The 13966-nt window shown below is 51.6% G+C and overlaps 1 protein-coding gene and 1 pseudogene across 2 annotated transcripts in view; one reads left to right on the top strand and one right to left on the bottom strand.

Moving 5' to 3' along the window:
* Positions 1-13966, top strand: part of LOC144826118 (uncharacterized) — a 146884-nt gene that overhangs the window by 85840 nt on the left and 47078 nt on the right. For both annotated transcript variants that reach the window (XM_078684519.1, XM_078684520.1), the window contains one exon: positions 844-939. In XM_078684519.1, coding sequence (XP_078540645.1) covers positions 844-939 — 96 coding nt within the window. The remainder of the gene's footprint in view (positions 1-843; positions 940-13966) is intronic.
* On the bottom strand, positions 1782-1933 carry LOC144826761 (5.8S ribosomal RNA; annotated as a pseudogene).

Here is a 13966-nt window from a genome sequence, read left to right as displayed (position 1 = left end):
ACTTGTCAGCCAATCACACTTCACTCATCAGTCTCCTCTGACATTAGAATCACCTCGTCATCACCCTCCTGGTATAACTCTCCTCTACAAGACGCCTACCCTCAGATCATCACCCCTCTGCCACTACTACACCCTCATCTTCCTCCAACCCTGGCTGCCACTACTCCATCCTCCACTTCAGCCATCACCCTCACCCTCATGTGTCCCAACCCTCTTTCATCACACCCACTGCCATCACCCTCATCCTCATCTATCACGGTAACTCTTCCATCACCCACTGCCCTCACTCTCACGCTTATCTGTCACAGAAATAGAGGAAAATCAAGATCTCATTTAAAGGAAATTGGGATGAAAGGGCTCTGAGGTGCTGCAGACACAAAATGTTGCATGTTCAGGATGTGGCTGTTCTCATATTTTCACATGCATGACAGTGTCCTGGAAACTGCAGTGTCAGTATGTGTGGCGGGTGCACTTGATCTAGAATCGTGTGGGCTGGTATGTCCAATCTGAACATGTTTGGCAGGGACCTCCAAACTCTACGTGTGGCTAGAGCTTAAAACCCCTACATTGTGCTTAAAATCTGGACAACGGTGGCCTGGTACACATATTCTGGAATCATTTCACCTGGTACTTACAATCTGTACATATGTTCCGGGTACTTGTGTTTTGAATGTGTGGCTGATACTTGTAATCTGGATAGTGTGATTGGTACTTTAACTATACACATGTGTGGTTGGTAGTAAAATCTGCATATGTGTGGATGATCATGTAAAGATTATTATTATATGGACAACTTCACTTCACAGATCTATGTTTGTCACCCGTGTACTGTGCTCTCTGCAGGGGAAGCTCCGGGACTGGCAGTGTCCTCTGAGGAAAGAGATGAGATACTTTGTAGAGTCTAAAGTCAAGAAAGAAGAACAATATAACACCATGAGGGTGAGTGGCAGTCACGAGTCCTGTGCATTTGAGCACCTGTTATTGTGTATGTTCAGGTCTCTGCTTGTGCCGGCCTGTCTAGGTTAGTGATGTAGAGAAGCCAATGGTTCACCCTTCAGGCCGGGTCTTGCTTCCACCAGGTAGATATACTGGCTGCAGAGTCACTGCTCTGGGGCCCAGCGATGCTGATCTTTCCAGGGATATTTGTGAAAGAAGCATAAGCAAGAATTACTCTTCAAGCCTCTAGGGAGCAATCACAAACGTTCAGGGTCTATTTCATGTATGTATGTACAGATCTTAGCCATCCGAGGAATTCTGGTTACTTTCCAGTCCTCTGCTTTGTAAAGTTCTTAATATCAGAGGGTCGCCGTGTCCGATCTGAGGTTGTAAGCTGATGCAAAAGTGTGGTGAATCTGGTCTCATTCCTCGGCTGCATAAGAAGGAGCTCCCTCTTTTGCAGAAGGGGGGGTTGCGACTGCACATCCTTTCCCAGATCAGAGATCAAGGCTTGTGGGGCCAGGATCAAAACAGGCACTCATGGGCAAGCAGGAGGGCTTCCCAGCCTGTTCATAGAAGTGGGCATCTGAGGCAGGGCACATGGGCAGGCGTGGGACCCAACAGATAGCCAGGAGCCCTCAGGCTTTCACTTCCAGAGCAGACTGGGCGCCTGCACAGCCAACTAACTGGGGAAGGCCAGGCATGCCTGGGGTGTACCTCTGCACCAGGAGTGCGGGATCCTGCGACAGGCGATTGGGGTCTGATCTTGGGAGGATGAAGGGTGTGGAATCCATGTGACACCCCAGCCACACCCTGGGAGAGCACCAGGCCATAGATCATCCAGGTGACCCTCAGACAGGCATGGAACCAGGTGGAACATGGGGCCACAAGGCTCATTTGAAGTGAGGATAATCAACGTGTCCTGCAATGCACATTATCCCGCAGCGATCTGCACTCTTCATCAGCGTGGGTGTCGAGTGATCCACTGCGAAGAGTCACTGGCAACCTTTTCAATCTTCGCTCTACTGCAGATTTACAAGAGGAGGGAAAAAACAGTTCTCTCACAAGGCAAAATACTTGTACACTCCATCAGGCTACCTGTCTGGAAGTCAGCCTTTGCGATTTAAAGGATGCTTTCAGGTCCTCGGCCCAAGAGACCCAGCCTGCCACTGATGTGGGCTGATAGGTCAGTGATAAGCAGGTCCACTAGTGGTCATCCCAGACTCTCGGTTAGACCATACAAGCCTTAAAACTCCAGCCCAGTCACACAGAACTGGGCAACCAGGTACCTACATATCAGCAATCAGTGATTGGGTCAGATGGAGACAAGGCTCCATCCTGGAATGTCGAGAGTCCATGGCTTAGGGGGCCCTTGGAGCGGGCACGCCACAGGCGTACCAATAGCAAGCCCATTTGTGCCAGTCTGCGCTCCAACCACGCTCAGCACCAGCCATGCTGTCGGTGTAACCTTAACGCAGCAGGGAAAGATAATTTACAGTTGCGATGAACTCCTACACATTTGTAAGCACCCCACATCACACCCCGTGGCAGATATTATTGATTTCAAAAGCTGTAGTGCTAACACATATACTGGAATGTGGTCTGCTTAACTCCATATCCTTACCAAAACATTCTGAGATTAATTTAATGCTTGCCATCAGGGTTTTTGATGTTGTATTTATTACTGAGACATGGACCACTGTGGAATCTGCCTTTGACCTCCATAGAGCCTGCCCAGACAAATTCAAAGGCTTCCATAAACCCTGAACTAGTAGGAAAGAGGGTGGACTAGGCATTTTTTACAGGGATAATTGGAACTTTACTGCCTTTTCCCTAGACGAAGTATACAACATTGAATTACTAAGATTCCATTTGAAGGGTCACAGGGTGAACAGGGCTGCAGAGATTTTATGTTATAGACCACCTAATACTTCTAGCTCCTCCCCCCTAACCCTTCTGGATACCATTACTAATATGACGCTAACAAACCAACCTTTTTTCTGTTAGGAGACTTCAACCTCTGGGCAGAAGGAGCTGCATCCCCCGCTTATAAGGAACTGATGAACTCCTGTGAAAGCATTGGTCCCCAGCAACAGGTACAAGGCCCTACACACATAGGAAGCCTCAACCTCATTTTCTCACTGGAAGGTCTACTATCAGTTAGGGAAGTTACCCCTCTGCGTTGCACTTATCACTCATTGATTACCTTTCATCTACATGTGGACAAGAAGGGATTTTTAAAAGACCAATTAAGCATTCGGTGGACACCAGCGAGATGGCACAAACTTTCTACAACTAAACCCAAACCTGTTTTTAATTGTGCATGCCCCATGCATTTCCCAATTCAAACCGGTTGCTGGGGCGCTCAGCCCCAGCTCTGGCGTGAAACTGGACAAAGGGAAAGGGGTGTAACCACCCCCACCCTGGGTCCACCCATAGGTGGGATCCTAGAGTTAGTCCAACCCCTAAACTTGCTATAAGCATAGGATGCCAGTCCCCAGGACTTTAGATTACCCTGGACGAAACTCTGCTACAGAAATCTTTGACCTTCGACATTCCATATCGACTGGAAGATGGAAGAAATCTCCCTTGTGGTCAAGGAGTGACCACCCTGTTCAAACGGGCAACAAAAGCATCTTTGCCGGTCTGCATTTTTGAGGCTCCCACCGGATCCCGAATAATCTGCGACATTGGGGTATTTGAAGCCCCTGCCCCGCGCACCTTTCGCACTGAAGCTCAGAGGCCCACACTCCACGAGTGTCCCGTGGGCCCGCTTTGTGCATTTTAGCTTGACCTCCATTCGCGGTCCCTAGTCTGTTGGCTAGTGAGCTCCCATGAAGGGCCATCTTTGATTTAGTGAGCTTTCCTGGTTGTTCCAGACCTGCTCCCACTTCTCTCCCAAGGAGAAGTCCCCCAGACCTTGCTGATGTGCACCGAAGCCAATCTCGACATCTTGCGTGGATTGCGTTTGCCAAGGCCTGTTGGGTCCAATCGGGATTCCGACACTGCAGTCAACTAGATCCTTTGTTGGATAGCTCGAATCCAGCTCCTGGTTGTCCTCGATGCCTCCTGGACCATGTGGCTGAAGAGACAAGCTTCACCTTTTCACCTGAAATCACCCGACATCGGCTGGCATCTTCTTGTCGCCTTCCTGGTCACTGGCTAGTGACCCAGACTCTGTCCCCGCTGCTTTCAGGTTCTTCAGATCTTCGATCCACTCTTGGATTCACCCGGACACTTTTCGTCTGGTCGCCTGCAGCATTTCTTTGCAGCTCTCCATTGGAATCGACGACAAAACCCGACACCAAAAGACACCTATGCACCCAGCTACCCTGAGTGAGGTAACACGAGTACTCTGGTAGTGCCGAGGGTATTGGCCCTCCAAGTGTCTAAGTGTAAAAGGGTTCCATCGTAGTTAACCTAGAAGTGTCCTTAATCTTTGAAATTGTAACTTGTTCGTTTCTCCATGAGAAAGTCAATGGTGACCCACTGCTGTGTTTAGACACTGCACGCGTCTCCCGTGGGCCTCCTGCACCCTATATTTTAGTGGTTATAGGTACCCCAGTGATTCCACAGGCCCTAGGCCCTAAGCCTGCTTTCTAACTCTCACATGGTTCTTATACCACTATTTTAGTATATGGTTAGTGAGGCCCGTAGGGCAAAACGTATACTGTACAACTTATCATATGCTAATTAAGTTCCTTGTATTGTACTTTAACCTCTGATCTCATAAAGAATGCAGAGGGGTTGTGTTTGGAATAAAAACATATATATTTGATATATACCTTGTGTGGTGTGCTTTCCTTTGGTATTCAAGGGATTATAATTGGTAAAACAACTTGCTTAACTCGCCTCTAAAGACATAGCCTATGACTGCTGGTCCATGCTACCACTAGGATAGCTTTCTATGAGGTTGACTTTACAACCACCATCAATAGGGTCGTTTGGACTGGTGCAAGGTGCCCACTAGAACTAGTGGACATCATATGCCAGGCCAACTTCTCACAAAGAGTCCAAAGATGGAATGTGTAGTTTTGAAATGCAAGTGAACCACCCAAAAACCGTTCTGTAATTTGAGTCAGTGGATCCACATTCTCTCTCTAAATGTTGTATATAAAATTGGGCCTGAAACAACCCACTTTATTCCAATTCAAGTTCCTTTGTTACCACAAATATGAATGCTCCACGGATATTCCTGATAGCAAATTGTCAAGAGGTTTATTTCCTGGAGAGGTTGTGGCTCTGCCATGAACTGCTTGAGCACTGCCCGACTCCTGAGAGAGGGAAGGTGTCTGCCCGACTCCTGAGAGAGGGAAGGTGTCTGCCCGACTCCTGAGAGAGGGAAGGTGTCTGCCTGACTCCTGAGAGAGGGAAGGTGTCTGCCTGACTCCTGAGAGAGGGAAGGTGTCTGCCTGACTCCTGAGAGAGGGACGTTGCCTGCCTGACACTGCAGGTGCCAACACTTTTGGGAGGAGTGAGGTCCAGCACATTCAGGAAGAGGCAAACTACTCAAGAGCATTCCAGTGAGGACCATAGTGCCCCTGAATCTTTCATCTCTGGTCCTGGTGAGAACAGGTGTTCTCTGCTCCTTGACAGTCCAGTAATTGTCGCCTCTACATTTTCAGTTTTTCAGTTTTAAAATCACGTTTATTTGGACCGTTGGTCCACAAACAAAACATATACTATTAAAATTTTCTCTTAAAAATGACACTTCATTAACACACTAAAACATATCATAAAACATATTCAATATAAAACCCTCCAGTAATCTCTGATTGGAGCTACATTATTACTAAAACTCATTAAAAAAGGTAAGAAGGAATGCCTTCACTCTTTGCATACATTTCCCAATAGCAACAGCAATATCTAGATGGGTCATTTCAGTCATTAAAGTTACTGCCTGGGCCCTAGATTTAATTTCATATTTCTTAAAAATCGGTTTTAAAAACATAATTCGTAAGTCAAGAAACTTCTGACAATCAAGTAAAATATGTAACAAGTCACAAGAGGTGCCCAAGGTGCAAGTCCATCTTCCCGTCTTATCGATCATTACGTTTTTTGCCACATTATTCATATATCACGGGTTCACCCCAATTCTTACCCTGAGAACCTCACTTCGTAATCGGCAGTCCGATAGCCTATCAATGTAGGGAAAGCTTTGCTCATTTTTCCATGCATCTAACATAAAATGCAGTGAGATTTTATTTGCAAGGTAATTTTGGTCCTGTGCATGGGATAATTACTTCCCCAAGTCTTTAGTATCTTCTTGTCAATATTAATCATAAGGGTCGTAGGGCACAATTTAACCTCCATCGTGTGACATAGCTTCATCATAATCGCCCTAGTCTCTCTCGCCCATTTTAATTCGCTATTCCGTATTTCATTTTTACACCATTGTGAAATGTTGGTGTCTTCGTCTACTCATAGACGTTGCCAGAATCGAAGTAGGGCCATACCAGCTAGAATGCCCCATGAAGTAAGTCCTAATTCTAGTCTTACAGCTTGAACCATGGCTGACAAGGGCAGTATAAATAGATTTTTTAGGTTTTTACCTTCCTCAACATCCCAGCTCTCTTTGCCGCTCAGGTATAGCAATTCTGCGCCGTACAGAAATTGCGGAGGTACCATGGCCGAATAAGCTTTTAGCACTGGTCTGTCTGACATCCCACCATAGGCTTTGTTAAACAATTTCAAGCCACTTATTGATGCGGAAGTTCTTACTTTAGATGCCTCTAGATGGGTGGACCATTTCATACTTTTTTCAAACCATAGCCCCAGGTACCTGTATTCAGTAACCGATTCCACTTTCTCTGTCCCCAGCCACCATGTGAACCCAGCTTTCCTTCTACCAAAGCTCAGGGTTTTAGTCTTATCCATATTGATTATAAGTTTTTTCCTGGAGCAGTAATCATTAAATATATTCAGTTTCCTATGCAGGCCAACTTCTGTCTGATCCATGATCACAAGATCGTCGGCATAAAGCAAACATGCAATGTGCCTACCATCTTGTTTCGGGATTGCTCCAATCACATTCCCCAAAATTTTTGGCAGATCTGCTAAGAACAAGGAAAACAGCAGAGGTGCCAATACACATCCCTGCCGCAGCCCGTTTCCAATCTCAATTCTCCCAGTTTAACTACCGTCTATATCTATAATTATCTGGGCCCAGTTCTTAGAGTGGAGCAATTGAATCAGGCATAGCAGATCTTTAGGAATACCAAAGCTAGTTAGGGCCTCCCACAACAGTTCCCGATCCACCAGATCGAAAGCTGCTCGGAAGTCTACAAAGCAGCAGAACAAACTTCCCCGTACTTCCGTCGACTTCCACGCTATTGCCCAGAGGGCAAAACAATGGTCGATTGTTGAGTGCCCTGCTTTAAACCCTCCCTGTTCCGGGGGTATAATCTGATTTTCCTCTGCCCAGTCTTTTAATAAACCCAATATGGCTTTGGCAAAGACCTTTTCCCCTACATCAAGGAGATTTATCAACCTATAATTTTTCGGTATTTTGTAGTCACCCTTCTTATGTATAGGTCTTATGATTGCACCCTTCCAACTTTCTGGAATAATACCAGTTTCCAAGTGTTGGACTTGGCCCGCAGGGCTGGTTCACCCCTGAACTTTTTGCCTTATGTGTGACCCTGTGTCAGTGATTTTTGGGTCTCTGCGCACTTTCCCCTGGGTCCCAGAGTGAAAGTGCGTGCGTGTAGTATGGCTGGCCTGCCCTCCCATAGGAATGCATGGGGAATGTGTGTGTCCCTAGTAGTTCCTGATGCGTGGGGAGTGCAGGCTCGAGTTTAGTATGTATAAACTCGTGAGAGTGAATGCTGCAAGATGGTGTCTGCGGCATGTGTGTGTCTAGTTGGGAAGTGCTACTTCTGGACATTGAGATATGTGTGCATGTGCTGTGAGGGTGCTGGAGCGTGATTGGCTGGAGCTGGCTGGCATGCCAGGCTCCAGGAAGTCTGGATGGGTCTGCCCGGTGGTGAGTGGGAGATTAGCATGAGTGATGTGTGGGAGGAGTGTACCTGTGTCCTGGATGGGCTGGGTTTTCCCCACACAATGCTGGCTCCGCCCCCCTGTGGTGTGTCTAACGACCCTAGCCTCCCCAGTGAAAGAAATGGGTGGTTGGGCCATCAAGAGTGCTCCAAAGCCAGCTGAAACTGGTTTTCCCCCACCCTGCACCTTGAAACAAAGGATTTTACAGTATAAAGGAGGGGCTGTGTCCCCTTGGAAGATGTTCTGCTTTTGGATCCTGCCAGAGGGGGCTGTTGCTGCTGCTGGGGCCAGGAGGACCGCCACTTGGGGTGTCTCCCTGCCTGGAGACCCAGTGTGCTGGCTCTGGCCCAGCCTTGCCCCCCTGCCTGCCTCCAGCCCCTGCTGGAGCTTGTGCTGTGCCTACAGCACTGAGAGCACTGCTCTCTGCCCTTCAGCGCTGGGGAGCGCTGGAATCCCTTGCCTAGCGCTTGAGAGCGCTGCATTTGGCCCGGTGGCGCTTGGGAGCGCCTTGTCTTAGAGGCTAGCGCTGCTAGCGCTTTGAGAGCCAGCCGGTGCCCACCCGGCATCAGCCCGAAATTGGGGTGCCTAGCGAGTGCCTACCTCGCTTTATATTTGCTTTGGCGGTGCGGGTGCCACCCCGCTTATCGCCGCTTGGTTGTGCCCGTTTTTATTGGATTCACGAGGGAGCCCACTCCTCGGATCCTGGGAAGCCGCCTGCCTGCCTAAAAAGCGAGCCGCCGCGCCGCCCGCGGCGACCCGGAAGTGGTAAGCGACCCGGCCAATCCCAGCGCGGCCCAGGAAAGGCCGACCGGAAGTCCCGCCTCCTCCGCCGAGCCGGGGAGGGAGAAGCTGCCGGCCGGGTCCCCGAAGCTCCCCGAGTGGAGAGGAGAGCCCCGGGACGAGGGGAAAGGAGCCCCGCGGCGAGAGGAGCCGCCCTGCAGCCCAGAGCCGGTGAGTGTTGCATTTGTCCCCCGCCCTGCTTCCAGAGTTTGGTACCTGTGTCACTTTTGGTCAGGTTGAGAAGTCAGGGGTGGTAGAAACTGCCTTACCGATCCGAGGGGAGGGTGTGTGGATGAAAGGGGTGTTTCCCTGGACGCATGAGTGAGTTCTTTTTTTTAAGGAGAGTGTGGAAGGTTTGGAATTGTGTACTCCTACTTCAGATTGCTAGATCCCTTGTGTTGCACGTGTCTGTGAGCATCCTGTCAAGATGGAATCTCCTTTTAACCTTTGTGGCCTGTTTAAGTACAGTGTGCATGAGTTGGTACGGTTATGTAAGGAGAGAGACATCCCAGTGAGTGAGTCAGACACCCAGTCCAAGCTTAGGGATAACATGATCCTGTGGCAGAAGAGTGACTGGGAGCGTGAGCACAGAGAGAGAGAGAGGGCCCGGGCCGCACACCAGGAGGGTGGTGGGTCTGAGGGGAGCCCTGAAGAGTCTGATGTGGAGAGTGAGTTTGACAGTGGATGGGCGCCAGCAGAGAGTGAGTACCCCCTAGATAGGGAGTCCCTTGCTGGGTCCAGTGTCAGATGTAGCACCCCATCCCTTTCCCTATCCCCAGAGGTGTGGTTGGATAGGAGAGAAGAGAGGGAGCACCAGCTGGCCATGGAGAAGCTCCGGTTAGAGTATGCCAGAGAGATGGCGCAGCTGGGTGTGAATGAGCGGACTGCAGAGGCTGAGAGGGCCTTGGCCAGGGAGAAGATAGCCCTAGAGTGTAGGTTATCCCCTGACCGCAGTCATAATTTTCTGGATCCCCCAGGGAGGGTTGAGTCCAGTGGTGGCAGCTTTTTAAATCTCAGTCTAGAAAGTCCCAGTTCCCAGAGTATGGTTCCTGTTTCCCCAGAGGAGGAGAATAGGTTGATGTTTAGGAACCTTAGGAAACCGTCTCACCAGTCTTGGGTAGACTTTGAGGATGACTGTTGTGGAGCCCTGTGTGATTGGGTACGGGAGCCCACGAAATGTGATTGGGACATGTTGTTCGATATGTTTCTCAGAGAGCAGTTGCTCAGTTGTTGTTCACCAGGGTTGCGCCAACACCTAGTAGGGTGTGGATTGTCTGAACCATGTGACCTGGCAGAGGAAGCAGACCGCTGGGAAAGGGCCAGAGGTTCTGTAGAGTCATTGGTGAGTGACTCCGAAAGTAGTGGGTCAGGGATCTTCCAGCCCAGCGTGGTGGAAGAGGCTCAGTGTAGCCCAGCTAGGTCCCAGTATAGTGAGAAGGGTGTAGGGGCTGACTGCCTGGCTCAGTGGAGCAGGAGTCAGTGGGTGGCTGAGAGCCCCCAGAGGCCCGAAGCCCTGTCTCAAAGCCTGGGTGGTTTCTTGAGGGAACACCAGGTTGGGGACCTAGGCTGTCCTGTTAGTCCATTTGAGGAGGATCTCCTAGTGAGTAGAGGACCTGGAGCGTCTGTAACCAGAGCTCCTGTGGTTCTAGAGGCTGGCAGTACCGCTCCGGTAGGGAGGGTACAGGAGTCCAGCGTGAGGAGTTATTGGGGGATGAGTTTCCCAGTGGATGCACCAGTGGACCAGAGACTAGCCAGTTGGGCTAGATCTTCTTGGGGGGACCCGGGTGGCGCTACTTCTGGTCTGGGGGATCGTCACGCACTGTCAGGTGGACAGAGGGCGGGAGATCTGCGCCAGACAGACAGTCACGCAACAGATGTGACATTTGTTAGCCTCAGGGGGATTGCGTGTGAGTCCCCAGAAGTCCTGGAGTGCCAGGCAATTGTTCCACCAAAGGTTTTAGACCGGAGGTTGGATGGCCAGGTTCAGGATCAGCCTGACCTGAAGGGTAGGACGACTGTAACCAGTGTCCTGACCGGTTCTTCTTCCAGAGGAACTTCTCCAGGTGGGAGAGGGAAGACCTCTGGAAGGGGGTGCAGAGGGTGGGAGAGCCCACCTCTGACCCCGGTGCAACCTGAGGGGTTAAACCCTGGGTTGGAATGGCGTTCTAGGTGTCCCCCTCGCACGGGGAGGAGGAACCCTAAAAGAAGAGGTAAGGGGAGGAGAGCCTTCCCTGAGACTCCTGGTCCACCTGAGGTTGGAGACCCTAGGCTGGAGAACCAATGGCAGTCTAGCCCTGTCTTGCAGACAGGAGGAGTGGAGAATGGCTACTATGTGCCAGGGGTTACTACCCCCCACTTCGTGAGTAGGCAGGAACCAGTGGCACCTGGGTGGCCTAGGGCCTGGTCCTGGCCGCGGACAGCTGAGGAGTACCAATGGGGTAGCCCAGCTGGTCCTTACAGTAGCTTTAGAAGGAACCCTAGGGGTTCACTGTGGCATAGAACAGGAGGGTGTCCCGGCAGTGGCGGGCCTGCGTCCGTGTTCTATCGCCCCAAGCAGGGAAGTCCATCACGGTGGTGATTGTTCTCCCCTGCGTTTTGGCTGGAAGGGGGTTATGTTGGACTTGGCCCGCAGGGCTGGTTCACCCCTGAACTTTTTGCCTTATGTGTGACCCTGTGTCAGTGATTTTTGGGTCTCTGCGCACTTTCCCCTGGGTCCCAGAGTGAAAGTGCGTGCGTGTAGTATGGCTGGCCTGCCCTCCCATAGGAATGCATGGGGAATGTGTGTGTCCCTAGTAGTTCCTGATGCGTGGGGAGTGCAGGCTCGAGTTTAGTATGTATAAACTCGTGAGAGTGAATGCTGCAAGATGGTGTCTGCGGCATGTGTGTGTCTAGTTGGGAAGTGCTACTTCTGGACATTGAGATATGTGTGCATGTGCTGTGAGGGTGCTGGAGCGTGATTGGCTGGAGCTGGCTGGCATGCCAGGCTCCAGGAAGTCTGGATGGGTCTGCCCGGTGGTGAGTGGGAGATTAGCATGAGTGATGTGTGGGAGGAGTGTACCTGTGTCCTGGATGGGCTGGGTTTTCCCCACACAATGCTGGCTCCGCCCCCCTGTGGTGTGTCTAACGACCCTAGCCTCCCCAGTGAAAGAAATGGGTGGTTGGGCCATCAAGAGTGCTCCAAAGCCAGCTGAAACTGGTTTTCCCCCACCCTGCACCTTGAAACAAAGGATTTTACAGTATAAAGGAGGGGCTGTGTCCCCTTGGAAGATGTTCTGCTTTTGGATCCTGCCAGAGGGGGCTGTTGCTGCTGCTGGGGCCAGGAGGACCGCCACTTGGGGTGTCTCCCTGCCTGGAGACCCAGTGTGCTGGCTCTGGCCCAGCCTTGCCCCCCTGCCTGCCTCCAGCCCCTGCTGGAGCTTGTGCTGTGCCTACAGCACTGAGAGCGCTGCTCTCTGCCCTTCAGCGCTGGGGAGCACTGGAATCCCTTGCCTAGCGCTTGAGAGCGCTGCATTTGGCCCGGTGGCGCTTGGGAGCGCCTTGTCTTAGAGGCTAGCGCTGCTAGCGCTTTGAGAGCCAGCCGGTGCCCACCCGGCATCAGCCCGAAATTGGGGTGCCTAGCGAGTGCCTACCTCGCTTTATATTTGCTTTGGCGGCGCGGGTGCCACCCCGCTTATCGCCGCTTGGTTGTGCCCGTTTTTATTGGATTCACGAGGGAGCCCACTCCTCGGATCCTGGGTAGCCGCCTGCCTGCCTAAAAAGCGAGCCGCCGCGCCGCCCGCGGCGACCCGGAAGTGGTAAGCGGCCTGGCCAATCCCAGCGCGGCCCAGGAAAGGCCGACCGGAAGTCCCGCCTCCTCCGCCGAGCCGGGGAGGGAGAAGCTGCCGGCCGGGTCCCCGAGGCTCCCCGAGTGGAGAGGAGAGCCCCGGGACGAGGGGAAAGGAGCCCCGCGGCGAGAGGAGCCGCCCTGCAGCCCAGAGCCGGTGAGTGTTGCCAGAAGCGAGGGGAGGGGCGCCGGGACACGTTGTCGGTGTCCGCCCCTCCCCTGCCCCCCTCAGCAGCGCGACCTCGCGCCCTTGTGTCTAGAGCCAGAGGGGCTCTTAGGGGGCATTTCTCGTCCTGAGTCCCCAGAGGGGGGACTCCAAGCGCCCCCACGTGTTCGAGGGTCCCCCGGGAGGGGCCCTGACGCCCGCATCATTGTTGAGGAGCCCAGAGAGGCTCCTGGGGGCCATTTTGTTCGTTGAGCCCAGAGAGGCTCTGAGGGTGCCATTCCCTCGTGTAGGAGCCGAGAGAGGCTCCAGCCTGCATTTGATTTATGAGCCTGAGAGGCTCCAGGCGCTATTTGTTGAGGAGCCCAGAGAGGCTCTGGGGCAGTGGTTCTGGAAAGAAGTCCCTGAGCGAGGCTCAGGGCGCCATTCCTTGTCCAGAAGCCCAGTGAGGCCCCACAGTGCCACAGCAGTGGTTCTTGAGCCCAGAGAGGCTCCAACGTTGCCCTAACTTTCCCTGCACCAGTTGCCCAGCACTTTGTGGGCAACTGCGACGTTTAGGCCCTGACATTGGGACACAGGGACTGTCACAGGTGGTGACTGATCTAAGTTTTGCGCAATGTTATTGCTGCACCTCTGAATGTATTGTTTATGCGTCATGTGCCTTTACACCTCTGAATGTTAATGCATCATGTGTGTTGTTTTTACATCCCTACAGGTAGTGTGACATGTAGGTGGTTGTTTTTCTCCCTAGTACAGGTGGTGCTAGTGAGGTCCTGTTACCAGTGATTACTGGTTGAGTGCTCTATGTTTATATTGTGTGCTACACTTATTTTACTTTCTAAAAGTGCTATTTCTGAAAGTATTATTTCTAAAAGTGCTGATACCCCTGACAGTGGTCCAAGTGGCCCTGTCCTGTGCAATATCCCTTGTAAATTCCGCCCGTGCCTGTTGGCACAGTGTAACAAGATGTGTGTTTTATCTGATGTATATTTATTATAATACAAAGGCTATTTTTATATAACCTTGTGTGGAGTTTCCTTTGTGGTGGGCCTTTGGTTGTTGTTGCTGGGGTGCGTGCGCAAATACTTAGCCTACATCGCCTCCAAGTTTAGCCTTGCTGCTCGCGCCACGTTACCTAGAGGGTGAGTAGGGGTTATCTTGGCGTGTAACTCCCTTGCCCTGACTTGGGTGTGGTGGTCTCTGACTGACTTTGGCGAAAGCCCTGGCCAGCCGGGGATCCCATTTCCAACACCAAGACTACCTGA

The sequence above is a fragment of the Lissotriton helveticus genome, chromosome 3_2, assembly GCF_964261635.1.
Source record: "Lissotriton helveticus chromosome 3_2, aLisHel1.1, whole genome shotgun sequence".
In the NCBI taxonomy this organism is placed as follows: Eukaryota; Metazoa; Chordata; class Amphibia; order Caudata; family Salamandridae; genus Lissotriton; species Lissotriton helveticus.
The sequence above is the reverse complement of the archived record's forward strand: the minus strand, read 5'-3'. Positions and strand labels throughout refer to the sequence as shown.